This window comes from Numida meleagris, chromosome 18 (genome assembly GCF_002078875.1).
Source record: "Numida meleagris isolate 19003 breed g44 Domestic line chromosome 18, NumMel1.0, whole genome shotgun sequence".
Lineage (NCBI taxonomy): Eukaryota > Metazoa > Chordata > Aves > Galliformes > Numididae > Numida > Numida meleagris.
The window spans coordinates 4,392,097-4,413,060 of NC_034426.1; the positions used below are offsets into that span (position 1 = coordinate 4,392,097).

General features: G+C 42.6%; 1 protein-coding gene across 2 annotated transcripts; it reads left to right on the top strand.

Moving 5' to 3' along the window:
• Positions 389 to 20,406, top strand: TAF15 (TATA-box binding protein associated factor 15). Of its 2 annotated transcripts, XM_021415372.1 has the most exons (16): positions 389 to 545; positions 4,658 to 4,694; positions 5,738 to 5,786; positions 5,975 to 6,065; positions 6,144 to 6,261; positions 8,579 to 8,862; positions 9,686 to 9,800; positions 15,316 to 15,350; positions 15,942 to 15,974; positions 16,530 to 16,639; positions 17,173 to 17,302; positions 17,957 to 18,046; positions 19,330 to 19,414; positions 19,505 to 19,593; positions 19,710 to 19,812; positions 20,037 to 20,406. In XM_021415372.1, the coding sequence occupies exons 1-16, from the start codon at positions 536 to 538 to the stop codon at positions 20,074 to 20,076; spliced, it is 1,419 nt and encodes a 472-aa protein (XP_021271047.1). In that variant the 5' UTR covers positions 389 to 535; the 3' UTR covers positions 20,077 to 20,406. The 2 variants fall into 2 exon arrangements, with proteins under 2 accessions (XP_021271047.1, XP_021271049.1); XM_021415374.1 differs by lacking the exons at positions 389 to 545; positions 4,658 to 4,694; positions 5,738 to 5,786; positions 15,316 to 15,350 and having other exon boundaries at positions 5,977 to 6,065.

Genomic DNA, 20,964 nt, shown 5'->3' on the forward strand with positions numbered 1-20,964 from the left:
TGATGAAACCTCATTTCTGAAGCAACGCCTCCTGCTTCATATACCCCCAGATCACAATCTCTTCTCTCAGAAAGCTGCTCCCCGAGTCAACATTTGGCTTTCTAGAACATTTTGGGCACTCCGCCCACACGGCTTTCCTTTAGGAAACCCTATTACCTGAAGCACATCAAAAGCTCTGCCCCTTCGGCTGGGATCCGGCCGCTCCAAGGGTCCCTCGGGCTCCCCCCGCCGTCACGAAGTGGTGCCGTCCAAGCGGGGCCCGCTCCCCCACCCGCTCACCGATCCCAGCGCGGCTCCCCCTGCCCGCCCCGCGCGTTGGTACGCCCCTACCCTGCTCTCTGCTCCCCGCCCCCCCCCGCGCCGCCGCGTGAGTGGAACGCGCCGCGCTCGCTGATTGGCTGCCCGGCCCCGCAGTCTGCGAGAGCTGCGGGTGCCTCAGTGTGCGCGCGGCCGGCGCGGCGCTCGGTCCCGGCCAACTTCGTTGCTCGCTCCCGCCGCTCGCTCCCGTCTCGCAGCACAGCGCCCGGTAGCGGCCATGGCTTCGGGTAGGTGCTCCCGGGGGCGGCGCGCGGAGGGGATGGCGGTTTTTTCCCCACGTTGGGGCGGCGCGGACGGGCGCGGAGGAAGGAGGCCGCGTCAGGGGGCAGGGAACGGGGCGACCCCCCCCGCGCACACCGCCCACCGCGCGCGCGCGCGCCTCTGCCGGCGGGGAGGGGGAGGGGACCACGCCCCCCTAATGGCGCCCGTCGCCACGCCCCCTCCGTTAAGGCCACGCCCCCTCCCGGGAGACCCCAGCTGCGGGCAGGCCAGGCCACGCCCCGTTTCCCTTCGGGGGCGGAGTCTGTGCGGCCACGCCCCCTGGGGGCAGGGGTCTCCCCTCGGTGTGGGTCCCTGCTCTGAATCGTCTAGCCCACCTCCAGCATGGGATGTGATCGCTCCCCCCCCACCTAGATCATGCACTTCCAGCATGGGACGTGTTCCCCTCCCTTCCCACCCCCAGCATGGGACATGATTCCTCCTGTTTTGGATCTTGTCCCTTCTGAGCATGGAATGTGCCTCCCCCCCCACACTTGAATCATGCACCCCCAGCATGGGATCTGACCCCCCCCCCCCCCCTTTGGGTCTTATCCCTTCTGTGCATGGGATATCCTCCTCCCCCACTTCGCATCATGCACCCCACAGCATGGGATTTGCCCCACCTCCTTTTACTGAGCCTCATACAGCATGGGGTGCAACCCTACCCTTGGGCTGTACCCCCACCAGCATGGCTGTGCCCTCCTACCCTCCCCCAACTTGTGCCCTGTAACTGCTGCCCTTGCCCCCTAGCTTTTCCTGGGGCTCCTGCCAGCACGCTGTGGTGGCACTTCTTCACCCATTTGGGGCCCAGCTGCAGAAGCCCTGGGGAGGGAGCACTTCCTTCTGTCCCTGCTGCACAGGATGAGGAATGCCCCTAGCCTGCGGTTCTCAGGGTTGAGCCATTGTAGTGTGGTCTGCCATCATGTACGTGAATGACAGAGTAAGAGAAAAACCAAGCAAGGTATGCCAAAGAGCTCCCAGTGCGAGGAGCAGTTCTTTGCAATGAGAAGAAAACACATCCAAAGGTACTGCAGAGTGAAATCAGACCACAGAGTCTTCTGCTAAATGGGTAAAGTTTGGCAGTGAACTAAACACCCTTTCTTCCAGACCTCAGGTAGGTACCAGCCAAGCACCTGGCATGTCTCCTCTTTACTCTGTGGTGAGATTCTTTTTCTCTTGAGGATGCTGTACAAGCTGCTGCTTCTTATATGTAATCACCTCATAGAACAACTTCAATTCTGAGGCACACACAGCAAATTCTCCTCTATTAAGAGGAATAAGAGGAATGTGGCTCCAGAGCAGTACTGTAAGCTACACCCCACTTCGCTCACAGGGAATTTTTCCATAAGCTGTTTCTGCATTCAGATGAAGTCTGTGCGTATCCAGGACTTTCCAGAATTAACTCTGTTGTTTCCAAAAACTCATTTCCCCACTGAGCCCCCCAAAGTAAATCAATCAGAAGGCTGTAGACTAAGCAGTCCAAGAAGGGATAATCAGCACGGAGAAAAAATGTATAAATAAAGGAAATTCCACTGATTCGATGTGTTCATATTTTACAGGCTCCTTATCTGGTTGCTTTTAGTCTTTTCCCAAATTGTTGTGGCTTGGCAGAAGTTTCTGAGAGAGAAACAGAGGAGGTCAAATGTAGTTCTTTTGGTAATAGGTAATTACATCCTCGCTCAGGAATTCTTTCAAGCATCGATATGCTTTTATTTAATTGACAGAATTAACATTGTTGTGGTTTCACCAGACAGGTGACTGAGCACCACGCAGTCATTTGCTCACGCCCCCCTTTCCCAGTGGGATGGGGGAGTGAACCGAGAAAGACAAAGTAGAATTTGTGGGTTGAGATAAAAACTATTTACTAAGACAAGGAAAAGGATAATAATTGTGACAAATATATATAGAGAGAGATATAAATATGTATAAGAAGTGATAACCAAGCAATTGCTCACTACCCCCGGACTGATGCCCAGCTGGCCCCCCCAGCAGTGGAAGAGAGCAAGGTGAACTCCCACCCCCTTTAAAACTCCCTCCGCTTGATGTCATGCTATGGAATCCCCCTTTGGCCAGTTTCACTCAGCTGTCCCAACTCTGTCCCTTCCCAGCAACTTGGGCCCTTCCCTGCACATGGCCTTGGCTCCGTACAACCTTGCTTAGCAGCAGCTATGAACATTGGTGTGTTATCAGCATCGTTTTTCTCCTAAAACTAAAACATAGCGTCATAGTAGGCACTCTGAGGAAAACAGTTCCATCCCAGCTGAAACCAAGACAAATTACATACAAAACTTAGAGCGAAGCAATCGTTTCAAAATGCTGTAACCTGTTTAACAGCGAGCTTTGTTATCGTTCAAATGGAAATAATGTAAGAAATGTGACCTTTACCTTGTTAAAAACAATAAACATTTGCTTTTTGTTACGAAAAAGCAATGAAATATTTGTGCAGTGGTGCAAAATGATGAGAATGTTTCACATCTAGCTGAAAACACTCCATAAGATGTGAGATTAGATATTGCATCTCGTGTTAGGTTCTGGTGAGCGTTTTGCTTGCAGCATGTGCAGTGTGATGCTTTCTGGTACCTTGAGGAGATGCTTTGCAATCAAATCCACTGCTTTGCATCTGAATAGCTGAGGTGACATCCTGATCTGGGCTGCGTGCCTGAGTTTTAAGTGTATGTGTAAGTACTGGCAGGAACAGATTTATAGCCAGGTGAGGGAGGTGTGATGAACAGATTTGGAGCGGTTTGGTGTGTGTTTGCTGTTTGCTTATAGTTGATGGCATTTTTCCTGCACCGTAACTCACTCTCAGCTTTTTAATCAATTCTAGGAGTAGGGGTTGTATACATAGAAACAGCTGGGGAGAACTGAAATCAGGGATGAAAGCAGAAGTTGTGGATGGCTGTTTTTAGACCACGGTACTGCCATATGTGTACAAGTTCTTGGAGTAACTTGAAATGAACAGAAGAATTGCAGGGCATTCCCCAGAAGGACGGTACTGCTGAGGCTGGAGGGAGACCAGGGTTTGGGGTTTGTTGCAAGGTGGAAGATGGAAATTTAAAGTGTAAGTGGCAAGAGTTGGGGTGGCATTGGGTCTGAAGCTGATGGAGCAAGGCATGCTGTGCTGTGTTTGTCTCATGGAGCTGGGTGGGGAAACCAGCCTGCAGGAACAGGGCTTTCCCCTCCCCTCTTAGCCAGGGAGACCCATTCTTCTGCAATTAACAAGACGTGATAATGTGGTAAGCTAAATCAATGTGAAGACAAAGCATCCTATTTAAGAACTGAATTCCAGCTTAGGTTTGTAGGGTTTCTTAGTAGAGTTAGTAGGGTTTGTTGTGGCACTGGTAGCTTTTACAAACTAGATGCTCTACTTTAATACAAGCCAAACCATTTCAGTGATGTTGTGGTTGCTGATGGTAGGCTTTTTTTGTGGGTCATTTTTTTCCCTTCAAATTGTAATTCTGAAATACCCATCCAATGTGCTTGTCTTTCAATTCCATTCAGTTCGTGGAGTCAATTTCCACAATAACTGATGTTTCCATTATAGGAAATAATCTTCATTATACCTGTCTGGACAGCTTGTGTGTAAATGGATTCATTCTTGCATAGTTGGAGCTGCCAAGAATGGAACTTTCGTGGTTCTTCATCCCTGATTTACATCTCCAAGTTCCTCCTCCTTGCTAGGCAGAGCTTTCATATGGAACCTTAAAATGGGGTTCAGTAGGACTGCCCTACTTAGCTTTGCTTGATTAATTAAGCAGCTGCTTTCTGTTCAGTGACTATGGGACTACATTCAGTAGGCATTAGCGAGGGTTGTGCAGTCCTGGCTGTTGAGGAGGAACATGGAAACATGAAGATGGAATCCAGGCACTTCCAAAAGAGAGGTTCTGTGTCCTGCACGCACCGTGCATCTGGCATCTTGTCTGAGGACAAGGAAGAAGCTGCCTGGCTCTACAGGGAAAGTGGTCGCCCCTATTCACTGCACCTGCACCTTCCTCCCTCTCCCCAGAGTTCTTCCTTTTATATCAGGTCGAGGAACAGGACACCCATTAGAAGTTCTCAATGTGGCTTACTTCTTTTCTAGATTCTGGAAGTTACGGTCAGTCTGGAGGCCAGCAGAGGTATGGGTTTTGTTTTTCTTGTTTTTATTTTTATTTTTTTCTTTCTGTTAGCAATTAAATATGCAAAATAAAAGGCTGTTCGGGATTCCAAGCAAGATTTTGGAATCTTTGCTTCAACACTATACAGTGGTGATACGTTTTGCACGTTACAGTTGCAGGAAGCTTGGGGCCATGGGCCTTCATTAAGAAGTCTTAAAAAACAGGGAAAAAAGCTGATATTCACCCAGGGAAGACAATAAGGAGATGTAAACTGAAATGTCATGAGTATAGAGAGGTATTTTTCATAAGACTGCCTTAAGCTGCTCACTGAAATGTTAGTCAGAGCTTATACGGCCATCACCTTTATGTTTGTGTAACTATTTGGTTTTCCCAGTATAGGGATTTTTAAAAAAAAAAAAAAAAAGGCAAAAAACTCTGAAAACTGATTTTAAAACTGTATGTTTGGGTAGGTGGTGTACTTTAATCAGTGGAACAAAAGTGTTCTTAGACAAGAGGAAAAATCATGGATAACGCTGTGCTAACAAAAGCCATCATGTTCTGTGCCTGTAGCAGTCCATGTATTTATCTGAATTTGATATGAATTTCAGCTCATGGTTCTTCTGTGGGCACATGAAGCCTTAAAGTGGCAGAATAATGAGTAAGTCTCATCAAAACCTAGTGTAGTTTCTGATGATGGTGGTGTTGAATGATCCAACAAATACCAAAGTGACAGCAATTTATTAAAAATAAACTTAACTTTATAAGAATATACTGATAAACTTAAAATACAATGGATTCATATGATCAAGTTCTATCACGTTTCTTAATAGTTTATCAAACTGCACTAAGCCCAACTTTCACGTGCTTTAAATTTACACTTGAAACAGAGCAGACATTAAAGTAAGCTCTTATGGCTCTGACAGCTGACCATGGCAGCCATTAGTTTATTGATGTGTTTCTAATATGCCTACAACAGGAGGACTTCCAAAATAACACCCAAAATGCTTTCCAGCCTACATGGAAGACACTATAAATACTTATTAACTGCATTTTTTCTCTTATAGCTATTCATCCTATGGCAACCAGGGCAGTCAAAGTTATGGACAAACACAGGTAAGCTTAAAAAACATTTTGTTTTTTTAAGTTGGTGTAAAACGATTGTTCCTGGGTTGCCATATCTGGGCTGGGAATGAGTCTGTTCTCAGCTGTGCTTGATGTTTGCAGCTGTGTCTGGCAAAGGAGAACTGTAATTACTTGCTGTGGGATTTACGTTTCGTTTAAATATGTTCTTCAAATTACAGGGATATTCTGGTTATGGACAGAGTGGAGACAATTCCTCCTACGGACAGAGCTATGGAAACTATCATGGGAACTATGGACAAAATCAAACAGGTTTGGGTAGCTTGTTACATTCATTGTCAGTAATTAAAAGGTGAATATTTACTAAAAGATTTTTTCCTTGATTTCCAGGTTATGGACAAGATTCCCATGGCTACGATGATGAGTCCAGTTACGATAATCAAAATCAGAGCTCATACAACCAGCAGTCTTACAGCAGCCAGGGGCAGCAGAAAGGGTCGTCTAGAGGGTAAGAAAGCTGAGATAACATTATCTGTTTAAAGTACTGTCTAATAGTCTTGTATTCTTAACTAGAGCTATTACAAGGTTTCTGCTATAGTTGTTAAAATAAAAAACAAACAAGAAAATGAGAAACGTCTAGTAATTTACAGTTTTAAGACCTTTTTAATGCCTCAAACAATAGCAAGTAGGGAAAGCATATTTCTCTAGATAGGAAGGATGGATGCAGTTGTTCTGAAGCCAAGATAAGCGGGAAGAGAAATTGTAGAAAGTCTTTAGATAGTGACCTCAACAAAGAATGGATTTGGTAGAGAGTGTTTTGATTAAGAAAAAGTTGGGTCAGTTACTTGTCTATTCCCTTTTTTTTTACATAAAGTTACAGTAACCTTACAGTTCTTAGATTTGCTGATGTCTTCTATGGCTCAGAATGCCTCTTCTTGCTGGAAAGAAGAGGAAAGGATTCAGAAATACCATTTAAGAGATATATATTATTTTTTCCAACCAAGTAGGATTGTCTCAACACATGTTTTTATATTCTCATCAATCATCTTAAGTGTGTACGTACATTCTGCAGTCATAGATTCAGTGTTTTGCACTATTATAACTGTATTTCATTTGTTAGATGTAGTTGTACTCAATTGCAGGAGGGATAATAATACAACTTTGAAAGTATTCTTTCAGCCCAACCCCATAAGGACTTAAAAAGCAACTTGGTGCTAGAATACTTTCTTGTCTTATTTGCAAACTTTGTGCCAATACTCCAAGCTTCCTTCTTATGGTCGTTCTTTAATGAGAGTCATGTCATCTATTAAAAATGCATTGTACGTACTAAGCCTCATTCTTGTGTTCAGAGTCCAAGAATTCTTGCTTTGTTTTGCAAGCTTATAAAACAATCTTAGACTTCAGCAAACCGATACTTGGTTTCTGTTTTTGTAGTTATTATTGCAAAACATCTTAATATAAACAAGCAAGGTTTTAAGCTGTCAAAACTTCAGGTGCTGTCACTCAGAGTGTGACTGAAAGGAAGGCAGGTACATGGTTCAGTTTGGTTATCTATGTGTGGTTGTAACAGATAAGGAGGAACTGGGATATTAAAAATGATGATAATTTTGGAGAGGGTGATCACATAATTAAGTACTTAGTTGGATGGGATAGTTTGAGATTGGTTGGTCTGAGTTTTTGGAAATCTGGTGGAAACTTCTTGTAGAAGTTTCTGTTTCCTATGGATATTCTTGGTTTGTTTGCGTTTTGGGGAGTAAGATTGGCAAGGACTGGAGAGTGGCAAACATAGTGCCTCATTTTTTTGAAAAAGGTGTGTGAGAAGTGATGAGGAAGAGAAGAAAGGGTGACAGAAGTCAATGATTAATTTCAATTACTCAGAAGACAATACATTTAAGCCGTAACTAAGTACTTAGCAGGAAGACAAAGGGATGAGTAACAGTCAGTGTTTCCTAGATGCAATTTATTTCTCATAAATCTACGTAATTTCTTGCTATGACAGGGTAACCCAACTGGAACAATAATTCTCTTGCATATCTAGTTTTTCAAAATGCTTTTCTTCTACCTTGTGTGCCAGTAGCCTTGGGTTATGTGGTATAGGTGAGGTTTCATTGTGGTTAGATTTGATTAAATGATGCAGTTGGAGAAGAGTTATTGATGACTCCTGCTCAGAATGTAGGGGCACGTTGAGTTGTAGGATCAGAGAGATGATGATAGTGGTCAAAGTTTCTGATAAAAGTTAGTGAGATACTATAGGTAGATGGCATTAGAGTGGGAAGGACTACAGGAATGTTTGAGAACATCAGCAGAGTTAGAAAAGTGCTTGGCAAAATGGTGGGACATCCAGAAATATACAGGGTGCAGTTCAGTGAATGCAAAGTTTGGGGATTTTGTGTGTTCTGGAAATACCAGCTGCAGAATACAGCATGAGCTGTGGGTATCTTCTCACTGTGTTGTATAGTAATGGATTTGGCATTTAGTGGGTCATGGGATATGTATCAGCTATTGTCATGCTAATGGGGAGAAGGGAGAAAGCCAGCCTTATACTGGGATATGTAAAGGGAGTGCTGCTGATAATTACTCTTAGAGAGGAAATTGAAAATCTCTTGAACGTGATGGCAATGTACATTTTTTCAGCCTTGGTTTTACTTAATGTCAGCTATATCCCAACAGAGATGAGACAAGACACACGGTATTTTCGTATCGATATGCTAGTAATGGCTGGGAGGTTACCAGGGAATTGTAGCAATGTCATGTATTTTCAACAATTACTTTACTCTCTCTTCTGTGAACGTTTAGCTATTAATGCAAATTCTGTTTATTTTAAGTGGAAGAGGCTCTTATGAACAAAAGTCAAACTATGGTCAGCACCAAAGCTCTTATGACCAGCAGTCAAGCTATGGACAAAACCAAGACTCTTATGACCAGCAGTCAAGCTCATATGACCAGCAGTCGGGCTATGGCCACCAGGGCTCATATGACCAGCAGTCGGGCTATGGCCACCAGAGCTCATATGACCAAAAGTCAGGCTATAACCAGCACCAAAGCTCATATGGCCATTCTCAGCAATCCTACCAGTCTCAGAAGGGAAGCTATAGCCACAACAGCCAAGGTAAAATTAACAGGTTGAATTAAATACTGGCTCGTAAAATTGAACAGAAGCGCTGTGAAATAGATGGATTTCCTTCCGTGGATGGTTGATTTGATGAATGGTTAAAGCTCCGTGTTGATATTATGGGGGAATGTTTTACATGTTAAGGCTTTCAGTGCGTTATGCAGAAATGAAAAAACACTGGGGCCCCAAGATTGTTGTGGTTGTACTTGTTGGAGACAGCCTTGCAGAGCTCATGTCCACTGAGTCCTACAAGCTCCGGATGGAATTTTCCTTCGAGCTGTTCTGCACCTTTTTCCTATGTGAAAGTCTTGATGAGTCATGAGGAGCTTTTGTACTTCACATTCCAACTTCATGCTGCGTCCGTAAATTCTGAGATGGGTGGAAAGGAGAAGTTTAATACAGACCTTTCTCTGCAAAATCTTGGCGCAGGCAGCAGGGCCCACGCTCGTTCTCCTTGTTCTGCCTTCTACGATTTCTTTTGCAAAATGAGAAGGCTGTGTGGAAAGTAGAATGAAAAGTGTATTTCAGATAATATGTCATTAGTGTTAGAAAAATGTAGTGTTTATTTTAAAAATGAAGTACAGAGTGTTTACGTTACAAGATACCGTGCAGCACTAGAGGCTGAGGGAGATAAGTGGAGCAAAATCAAACTTTGCTCCGTTGCTTCCTGGAGTAGATAATGGAAGCGGGATATGTAGGAATTGCCATTTGTATCTGGAAAGCAGCAGACTTGAAGAAAAAGAAAATGTAGTGCAGGAATTCTCACTGCACCACGGTTTGAACTGCAGTTCACTCATGTTTTGTCTTTCTTTTCCTTCAGATGATCGCCGGGAAAAGAGCAGGTATGGAGAAGATAATAGAGGATATGGCGGGTCACAGGGAGGAGGTAGAGGGGGATATGACATGGATGGAAGAGGTCATATGTCTGGATATAGGTAAGTGATCTCATTCCAGTGCCTGCAGTTCTTTACCCTTAGATCTTATTATTTATTTAGCTGTTTTACAATTCCTTTCTTATTTGCCTATAGATTTAGATTTCAAACAGTGAAAGGTAGTTGGTTTCTAAAATTAATCCTCTCTGCACTACAAAGGAATGCATTTTGCTCAGGTAAAGCTTTTACATTCAGACAGATTGAGACCAAAGTGTTTGATTGTCGTGACACATAGCTGCATTTTATTTACATTAGCTGCAATAAAAGAGCTGCCAGAGCCCATTTCTTGAAGTAAGATTTTTAAAACCCGTGAAAATCCTTTCTGAATGAGAAAACCAACAGCCAAGGTCTGAGTCAGTTTTATGTTTCATAGCTAAGGTAACTAACTCTTTGGCAGGGAAGTATTTTAACTTTGATGACAAATCATTACACTAGAGTTGGCTAATTATCTTTCTGCTTCCTAAATATAACTTTAATCAAAACTTTAACTTTTGATTTACTGTAATAATAATAGCTTTTTCTTTATTGTTTTTTTTTTGCAGTCTTAAGCTTCTATTAAAGTACAGTTTTTATTATTGGTTTAGCTGTCAGCCTAAACCCATTTACTTTAGGTACATTCTAAATACTCACAGAGAAGGGAGCTTTCTGTTGCCTTTGACCCTGTTCCTGCCAAGAAAATAGATGCACATACTTAATTTTGTGCTTGTCGATGATTTCATTCATGGGTCTGAGAGACTGGGACCTTTGCTTTAGATCTCATTGAATTAGGCCAAATAGCATTGCTGTTTCTTAATTAACAGTCACTATTGGCTATGTTTTCTGTACCTCTGTGATGGTTGGGGTATGCAGAATGCTCACTGATGCAAAGTAAGAATAGTGAGGCTTCCAGTGAGCTTGGAAGCATTGCTTGCTGGCATCACTTAGCCTTAAATAGTCTGCAGAATTCTGGCTTATTGCTTAAACACCAGGTAAAGAACTTTAATTACGCACTGCTGTTCATTTAAGCTGATACAATTGAAACAAAGGAATCCAGCGATGTGTTAAGACTGGGTTATTTTTTAAAGTATTTATTTTTAAGCCATATTTAAAGTTTATCTGATTCTGAGGTGGTCCCAGACTGTACTTTAGGGCTTGCTGTTTTGATGTAGGTGGACCTCTCCTAAGTAGACATGGTAACACAATTAAGAACATATTAGTAGTTGCTTAATATAAAAATGTGCTGCGTTTTTATATAATGTACACTTAACTAGCTAAATAAATTTAGAGTTCATTTATAGCTGAAGGTGAACTTTTTAAAAACCAGTTTTATGTGTAGACCAGGGCTTTTCATATTCCTATGATACAATCTGTTTAAAATTAAAAAATAAAAATAAAAAATAAATGACTTGTAGCTGAGCCCTTTCCAATATGGGAAATGAATGTGAGCTTCAAAAAACGTTCGTTTGGTAGACTTCATCCCTTTGAAACAAACTCCTGCCTTTGTGGGATAAGATAAATGGATGTCTGTGAAGACGAAGCCCCTGGCCATAGTTTTCCAAAGTGTAAGAAAAATTTTCTTCACGCGTCCACGTGGATAATAACACATCAGTGCACCGCAGAGCCCAAAAAAGGATAGGAATGAAGGTGAATGGGAGGAGGGGGGAAATTCTGCTGAGGTGGGAAGGCGTTAGAGACATGTACTGTGAAGTGTGTCTGCTTCCATTACGTGATGCAGACTGTAATGCCATTTGCAGTGAACATTTTTCTGAAGCTGCAGTGCCAGAAATACTTCTTCAGTCTTTCTGCATAACTGTGAATGGGGATTCTCCTTCTGACATGTTTGACCTAAGTCACGTGCTTATTGGGAAAGAATAGAAGGTTAAATTAGATAGCAAACTCTATGATCAAGGGGGGAAAGAAGTTCAGGTAAGAAATCATGTTTAATCCTGTTAAAATGTGGGGTGTCAGAATAGTTCTTGGTTTTGTTTCCTTGGGTTTCTGTATTTTAACTAAAAGCAGCTTGTGCAGGAATGCCATGTCCATCTCCAATAACTAGATAGTACTTTAAGTTTTTCCTTTGATCACGTTTTAAAGCTTAAATTGTGGAAATTCCATAGCCACCAGGAAATACCAATCTAACAATCTTGTCTGCAGAAATGCTTGTACTGCTGCAGTAATGCAGCCTTTGATTTTTACAATGATTAGAAAATAATGTGAGTTTTAGCAGCGTCTAGTTCTTGTTCCATGACACTGTGAGGGGAAGAGGTAGTTTCTAATTTGTGATGGTAGCAAATTAATGCCTTTTGTGATAGATATTAATAAAAAACCCCTCATCTTTCCGGGCAATGCAAAGCAGGGAGAACTTGTTGGAGCTTGTTGTTCATCAGGAAGCATTGCCCAGTGCTTGGTGTTCTTACAGCTGCATTGCCTCATCTGTTCCATGGCGGTGGGTGATGAAGGAGCCCTGCTCACAAGTGTCCTTGCTGACACAGTGCTGCCCTGCACAGTGATGACGGAGACTTGGGCTGCAGCGTTGTTTTTTAGCAGGATGATTGCAGGCCCCTGTGGCCTGTTACCTACATGCAAGGCATCCTGCAGCAGTCTGGCCGTGCAGAAACTTATTGTGGAGCATTTGGGGTAAAATCAAATCAACGTTCATAAATTCTGAGATCTTTCATTTCTGCAGGTGTCCTTCATGAAGTATTTTAAAACGTAGTTGGCGACGTTCGGGTGTGAATCGCTAGTCTGAAAACTAGAATGGCCCAAATGTGCAGTGTAGGGAATGCTCATTTTTCTTTTGTGCCTGTGCTGAGTTGTACAGCCCTGGAAGAAGAAAGTGTTTCTTGAGAAACTCCTTTTCTGATTCCCTGGGTGATTTTCTTACAATATACAGTAATCATTTGTGTGTGTGTCACTTGTTCCGTTTTTAAATCTTAGTAACATCAGGTTTCAGAAGCATTCATCAGATTTTTTTATGGTCTTGAGTGACATCTTTTGGGAATTTAATACTCATTTTTTTTCTGCCTTTTCACTTTCAAAACCAATAACCTTAATAAATGATATTTTGGCTAATAGCAGAACCTTTTTTTTTTTTAAACCTGTAATAGTAGAGGCTCGTCTTCGAGCTCCTATGGTCAGAGAGCAGGTACAACAGGTCTTGAGAATGAAGAGCTTCACTCTTGATTCTTGCAGCTGAGTGGCCATACCCACACTGCCACTCTTTTAGACTCTAAATGGGAAAGGCTTTGCCTTTGACTTTGCTCATGCGTTGTGTTGGTGAAGCTAAACAGGTGCAGTTTAGAACTCTGTTCGACATAGATTTTTTTAAAGTTGCTGCACTATAAGCAAAAAATTCCTTATGCAACTTAATTGCTGTACTGGCTAGTGTGAGTGGGAATTGGCTTATTGGGATGTCAAGACATTGCAGCGTGAGACATCTTGCAACAGAGTGGTTTGTGTTCAGATTAATATTTACCTTGTAATGTATATGCCTGAGCTTAGCTTTATGTAGAATTTGTAGAAACGTGAGCAGAGTCAGTAACTATGGGCAGCAGAAAAGCCTTCTGTCAGTGACATCATGGGTGCACCAGGCCTTATCTTCTTGTTTGGAAAAATACATTCTTGCATGGAACTCCCACACACTTGATGAGACATAGATGCGTGCTGGGGGCTAAAATTGGGTTCCTGAACTTAGTTTCACTTCTGCTGATATCTTAGCACGTTTTAGGCATATTTCTTGTCTGCATGGCGTTGTGTTCTTTGTGTAACTGAGCCTATGATGTAACGTTATGCCCAGCTGAAGTAAGCAGTGCTCAGAGGAGCCTCATACGCACTCAAGTAGGTGATGTTTAAATGTGACCAAGTACAAAAAAAAAAGAACTTGCTTTTCATAGCAGTGAGTTCGGTCACCATGCACAGTGTAACGTATGCTTTCTGGCTGCTTGCAGTTCAGTCTCAGTCTCTTTTATTGTGCTAAATATGTTGGTGGCATTGCTGAATTGTGGCAAGCTGTTGGTGACCTTAATGTAGGGTGTTCAAACCTCAGAGTGCGTCTGGCCACCCGTGTGTTTGGTCTGTGTGCAAGGCTGGGGAAGCAATGGACTGAAACGCTAAAATGAAATATTCCACATGTTCTCTGACGTGAGTGTGGGAGCTAGCTCAGTTGTTGAGGCTGAAGTTTTTGTTTCTGGTCTCAGTGAAGGGTAAATGTGAGACTGGAACTAGCTCCTCGCAGCCAGCTCCCGTGTTTAACTCCTGAACTCCTTGGGGAGCTCTGCCTGCCGATCTCAGGAGTGTGACACGCTGCAGCTGTATAAATTGGGGACTTACAGATGGGGGAAAAAATGAGGGGAAGCGTTCATCTGTCATTGAAGGGATCTGCCACTGAGCCGAGGCGGATGTTGGCTGGGTCAGACAGGTGAGACTGAGCAGAAGATAACGTGCTGAAGTGTATTTGGGCAAAAACATATTGCAACAGACATCCGTTAAAAACAATGTTTGAAAAGATTGGAATTGCCCCGACGCTCTCAGTCCAAGGTGCAGAGCTTGTGCATGACAAAGTGAGGCGTTTGGCTGTGACTTCCAGTACATTTGGTGTACCCAGCTCCATCACTTCTCAGAGTCACGGTGCACACGTTTTACCCCTAACATCTCAGGTCCTCATGTCCAGTATTGGCTGTATTGGTCGTGGACTTTCTGCATGGTTTCAGATTGTTGGATTAGTATTATCAAGATACTGCATCTGCAGTTCCTACAAGCACAAACGCTTACCTTTTAAAAAGCGAGGGTTGCTTTTCATGCACGTAATTGGAGAGGTAACATCCTGTTTCAGATCTCCCTTCTAACCTTTGAAAATTGCTGTGTGTCGTCTCTTAACTTGGTCTACGTTTTGTGCCACAGGTTTCAGAATGAATGAACTAAAAGTTGCCAGGCTCTGCTTTTGAAGCTCACATGCACACAGGCTCTGCAGTGCCGAGTGCTAGCAGTGCAGTAGGTCCCTGCTCACCCTTCTCAGAGATTGGCTGGTACTGCTCATTTGCCCCCCAGCAGAGAATCATAGAGCGGCTTAGGTTGGAGGAGACCTTAAATTTATATAAATATATAAATGCATAACAATGGAGGTTAATTGCCTTTATCTCTTCTTATTCGTAGGAAAGTACTAAAGTACCAATTACTCCAAAGCAGCAATTACATCTGCAATTAAACCCTATTAACCTTCATGAAAATAATGGCCCTGTTTTAAAACCCGGTTTTTAATAGCAGTCATTTTAGCTTGTGGGATGGGAGGAAGTATTGAAACAAAGATATGTCTGTGGGCTACTTGAAATGACTGCTTAGGACTCCTCTTCTCCAGTGCAGCACCCTGGAAGGTGGTTCACTTTCATGTGTTTAAATCTTTGAACGTGAATGGTTAGAGAGGAGAACGTAGAGATGGTGCTTTAGCTGCTAGACAGTAACTCTCATTAACTGTAGATGGAGCCTTGGGCTCAGCACATAGAGACTTAAGGAAGAAATCATTTCTTCAATTTTTCCTCTGCAGTGGTGGTGACCGTGGTGGCTTCAAAAATTATGGTGGTAAGTGCCGAGTATCCAAAAATGTTTCAGTGGAAATTCTTTATAAATCTAAAAGCCACCGATATCTTGTTACTGTCTCGTAGAAGCGTTTTGGTGAGGCTGGTGTGTCCGTCAGTTTTAATAGCCAAACATTTAGCAATAAACTAGATTTCTGCTTTGTCAAATTGCATGAAAGAATTTGTGGAGACAGTGATGTTCACTAGATTTCTTTTAATTTTATTTTTTAATTTTTTTTTCTTTGTTTGTTACAAAGGTACTAGAGGGGAAAAAGCCAACAACTCAGTAAATTGCTTGGTGATCTGACAACCAGCATTTGCAAGCTAACACCAGCATAGCATCAGTGTGGCAACTGCCACACACTGCAAGTTAAAGAACACAGTAACGTCCTACAGACACCTTCTGTTGAACGTTTTAATCTAAATATCTCTAGATCTCTGGTTAATGCTTTAGATCTTAGATGCATTGCATACACGCTTTAAATATTTTCTTGTCTCTAAGAAAAAAAAAAAAATGTTGCTTGAAAATGTTTTGCTAAAAACAGTCTTTCTCTTTTTTATTTTTTTTTCTTCTTTTTTTAAACCTATTCCATAGGTCAGAGGGATTATGGACAGAGATCAGATGCTGGTAAGAACACAAGCAGCGGGTGGGATTGGGTTGTTGCTCGTGGTTCATTGCCTTTTAAATGTATGTCTGCAAACATGGATGTTGCTGCAGCTCCCATGGCTCAAAAGTGGCTTGGCTGAAGCTTGTCTTCCTTGAAAGAAATTTAACTAACTCCTTTAGTGCATGTGAATTTTTGGGTGGATTTTTCTCTCCTCAAGTAAGAATATGCGGATGACCCGTGAATCAGGTTGAGCCAAGCAACTGCTCTCGCTGCTGTAAATTTGTATTATTTAAAACATGCCTTTCATGGAAGGGTGTGATGTCCTAGCTGCATGGCAAGCAGCTGGGCAGCAGTTGAGTGTGTTTGGTCTCTTATCACTGCAGTATCTGAGGGAGCTGTGCATGCACTGCTGAAGTCTGTGGCATTAACCTCAGAATCGTGCTCTCATCTTTCATCTCACACAAGATACCCTTGGGCTTTAAGTGTTTGCTACTGGGAAGCGTGGACTTCAGCTTAAAATATTTCTTCTGTTCCTAACACAAAGATGTGTGGTAACTGTAGCTTATTTTTAATAGATTCAGAGTCTGACAACTCTGACAACAACACCATCTTCGTGCAAGGACTTGGAGAGGATGTTTCAACAGATCAAGTGGCAGACTACTTCAAACAAATAGGCATTATAAAGGTATGTGAAGTGAGAAATCACCACAATGAGAAGGGAGAGAACGTGTGGAGCTGCTGTACTGGAGATGTAACCAATATTGTTTGAGGCAGGTGCTTGCTCTGGCTCCCCAGAAGTTAGAGCTAATGTTTTTATCTGGGTGATGACAGCTTATTTGAAATAAGCTAGCTTGCTGGTGGCATTCAGATTGCTCTGTGTCTCTTTAGTTTTTCAGTCTTTATAACCTTTGACACTAACTCCGTATCTGTTATACCATCTTGGTATTTCAGCACGTATGCTTCTGTGTTCCTATGGCTGTTACTTCTGCAATTCTGAATTAGGACTTCCTTCTCTTGACCTCAATGTTAGTAAAAACCAGACTCCTCATCACTTCATGGAGAACAGCCATTAAGTATCTTTCCATCAAAAACATCTTTTTCTGCAAGCCAGCTCCAAGAGCTATCAATTTCATACTGACACTTACTTGTTGTAGCTTGTGCTCTGAACTGACTCTACCAGTATTCCTCCTTTGCTAAGTACACAACCTTTCTTTCCAGACCAACAAAAAGACTGGCAAGCCTATGATAAATCTGTACACAGATAAGGATACTGGCAAACCAAAGGGAGAAGCAACGGTATCTTTTGATGACCCCCCTTCTGCCAAAGCAGCGATCGACTGGTTTGATGGTGCGTGAGGTGACCTCTTCTTTTGTAATTAGTGTTGTGAGTAGCACTTTCAGATTTTGGCAAGGGTTATGGCAGTGTTGTGCCAACTGCTTTGCATACATGTTGTGGAGAATTATAATACATATATATATATTTTTTTTTAATTATGGGCTCAGCAGTGGAAAAGAGCAGGTCCCAGAAATACACTGATTTAAAACTCAGCATTTGGAGTTAAATTATAGTGCATAGAAGTCTATCATGGCACGGTATTTTGCTAATAAAATAAGATCTATTTTTAGTAGGAGGCTAAAGCAAATATAACTATATTAGGTGCCCATACAGCCCTGTTTGTTGTCTGATAAACCTTGCATCTAGCAAGAGCAGAGACTTGTATTTGAAAAGTCATGTCTTTCCCTTGCTTGGGAGTATTTCATTTTTGCACTGGCTCTTGCATTGTACAACAGCCTTATCTTTTGGTTTATGGAAAAATTATTAAGTAGAGTTCATCATGTCACATTTTGAACAGTGCATTCGAAACTAAGACAGTCCATGCTGCCTGCATCTTAAAAGCTTTTTAGTCACTCTGCATTTGCAAAGCACTTCTGTTCTCTTGAACTTGCTGCTGTGTTGTCGGGAACTGTATTAATTTTTCACTCACTTTCTGTTTTAACACAGGAAAAGAATTCAATGGCAATGTTATCAAAGTTTCTTTTGCAACTAGAAGACCTGAATTCATGAGAGGAGGTGGAGGTGGTGGACGTCGAGGTGGGACTAAAATACATGGAGTCCTTCCTTTTGTGTAGTGAAATGCTTTCTAACTGCTAAGAGTTTATAAAGGGAAGTTGACTTTGTAGCAGATGGTTTGTAAAAGTGTTTGAGCCTTGGAGATTCTGGCAAGAAGTAGTAAGTATTGAACCAACTTAAGTGAAACTGCAATCTGTAAGCTTGTATGCATGGCGTAGGACTTGTGCTTTCCTTTTCAACTGGAAAGTCTCCAGATCATGTCTCAGTGTTACTTACGAAGAAGTGATGATGACTCTGAGGATCTACAGGTTCCACGCAGGTAGATATGAATTAGCAGTGCGTGTTTGCTTTTAAGTGCAAAGCCTTTGGATACTCTGATGTTTCCAAATAGTATTAAGCAGGGGAAGTTATTCATCTGCTGCTGACTTAGAGAAGCAGTTGGATGCCCGACTCCTTTAATTAAATAGATGTTAATTTCCCTGATTCACTGCATAATACAGTTTTATCAGTAGCCTGCTGGATATAAATTACCATTTTACTAGAAGCATGTTTTGTTCAGTGGCTGTCAACAAATTTTCACTCTTAAACTTTGTAGCTGATGAAAAATACTCATTAGTGTGAAAGTTCTTGGTCTTTTTGATGCAGCAAGAACCGTGTTGTCCCTGTGGTTGTGTCAGATGCATTAATCCACACAGGGTTTTCTTTGTCCTGTGACTAAGTCAGGCCATATGTGGGTGATACAATTATGCACTGTTACATTTTAATGAAAATTTATTAATGCACATAGTGGTTTATATAATGTATATAATTTATATACCGTTGGCCATTCAAGCTGATCAAGTTTCCTCTTACTGATGAAAAAGAATTTCTGAAAAACGTGTGGTGGAGCAAATTCTTCTGCTTGTTTTTCCCCATCTCCTAAATCTGTCCATGGGAGCATGTGTATTTCAGCTCTGCACATACATTAACCTCTGCTGACATTTAGTGGTGGCTGAAATTTCTATCGCTGTTTTGCCCAGATCTTCCAGTTACCTTGCATCCAGTAGTAAATGCAGCGTGCAAACAGTAATTCTTGAAGGCTGAATGTTGCAGTGGTACAATTGTTTGCCTGCCTGCTCTTCCTTCACAGTTCCTGCTGTGGCTTTCCTAGTGATTAATGTAAATGCAGAGATGCTCTTTCTTCCACATGGAAAGTCTGTCTGTCACTCGATTTCTGAAGCCAGTGGCAGTCCTTAATAATTGTTTCTCATATATAAGTCTTCGGCACTTCTCCTCCTTTACTCTGATTATAATTTTGTCTACAGGTTCACGAGGTGGATATGGAAGAGGTGGGGGCTTCCAGGGCAGAAGTGGGGAACCCAAAAACGGTGATTGGGTTTGTCCTAACCCGTAAGTGTCATTTTAATTGGGCACTGGTGTTTCACGTATGCCCTCTGAGTTTCTTAGCAGCTAAGTCTGGGAAATCCTTGTCCTTTCCAGGTCCTGTGGTAACATGAACTTCGCTCGCCGGAACTCCTGCAACCAGTGTGGTGAGCCCAGACCAGAAGATTCACGTCCATCAGGAGGAGGTGTGTGAAAAGACTGGTGAAAGCTGCTGCATCTCCTCTGAAGCATTACAACTGTTGACGACGACTTCAGCTTTCTGCAAAACCTGACGGATGTGTTGATTTGCATTTTCCTCCAGATTTCCGTGGCAGAGGTGGCTATGGAGGAGAAAGGGGGTATCGAGGCCGTGGTGGCAGGGGTGGCGATCGAGGAGGAGGCTATGGTGGTAAAATGGGAGGAAGGTAAGCAGTCTCTTTCCCCTTGCTTAGTTGCGTAATATCAACTAGAGATAAGAACTTCAGAAGTGAATAAGTCAGTTTGCTTACTGGGTGTGTTTTGTGAGCACTGTTGGATAAAGGTATCTAGAAGCAGAAGACGACACAGAAGTAGCCGTAGAGGTGTTTGACTGAGAGGGCTGTTTTTGCGTGCTTAAAAGATTCCTTGTGACTTTTTCTGTCCCTTTCAGGAATGATTTCAGAAACGATCAACGTAACAGACCATACTGAAGACCACTGTGAATGTTTTGTTTGTCTTCTTGACCCTTTGGATAGTGAAATTGCCAGAGTTTTGCCTGCCGCTTCACCCATGGCCTCTTTGGATAGTTGAACTGAGTGAAACTAGATTTTTATTTTGGTGGGAGGGAGCGGGGCAGTTTGGGAGGATTTTTTTTATGCGAGACATGGAAATTTAATCCTGATTTCAACGTTTTCCTCTTTTCTTCCCCTCCATACCTCTTCAACAGGCCCTGAGAAGGAAAAGGATAAACTGTAAAATATTGCCAAAATACGAAGTGTTTTGTAATACAACAATAAATGCTGATTGTTTTATTTGTGAAATCGTTTCCCAGTTCCTTCAGTTGCGTGTGCTTCTTTACACACTCCCTGTCTTCCAGTGGTGTGACCTAAATAGGATCTTGTTTTTAATGACACTGCTGCTTTCACTTGAAAAATCTGCCATTAAGTCAGTGGCAAGCTTGTTTGCTATGTACACCCTCTATCCCAGATTTACAGACTTGTGCCCTGCTCCTTTCTCCTTTTGCTCTGAGACTGAAGTCCTGCCCTGCTTGAGCTTCGATGCCACGTGCTTTGGTGTGTGTGCCCTGCAGCCTTCCCAAGGAGCAGGCAGGTGGCAGTGTGCTCTTGTGCCTCCAGGAGCTCGTCACATCCCAGCGACATCTCCAAAAACGAGGTGGAACGGCTTCAGAAGAAGAAAAAGGTAACTCGCTACGTATCACTCTACGTTTTAATTGCTGCTTTTGAAACGTGGATGATAGAGAATTAAGTGTTGCGTGCAGCAGTTTCATCTTTGAGAAAGGATGTGGACGATGTCCAGATGGGCACATGGTAAGCATCTGGAATTCAGCACTGAAGCCAAGGGCTGAAGAGAGGAGGATT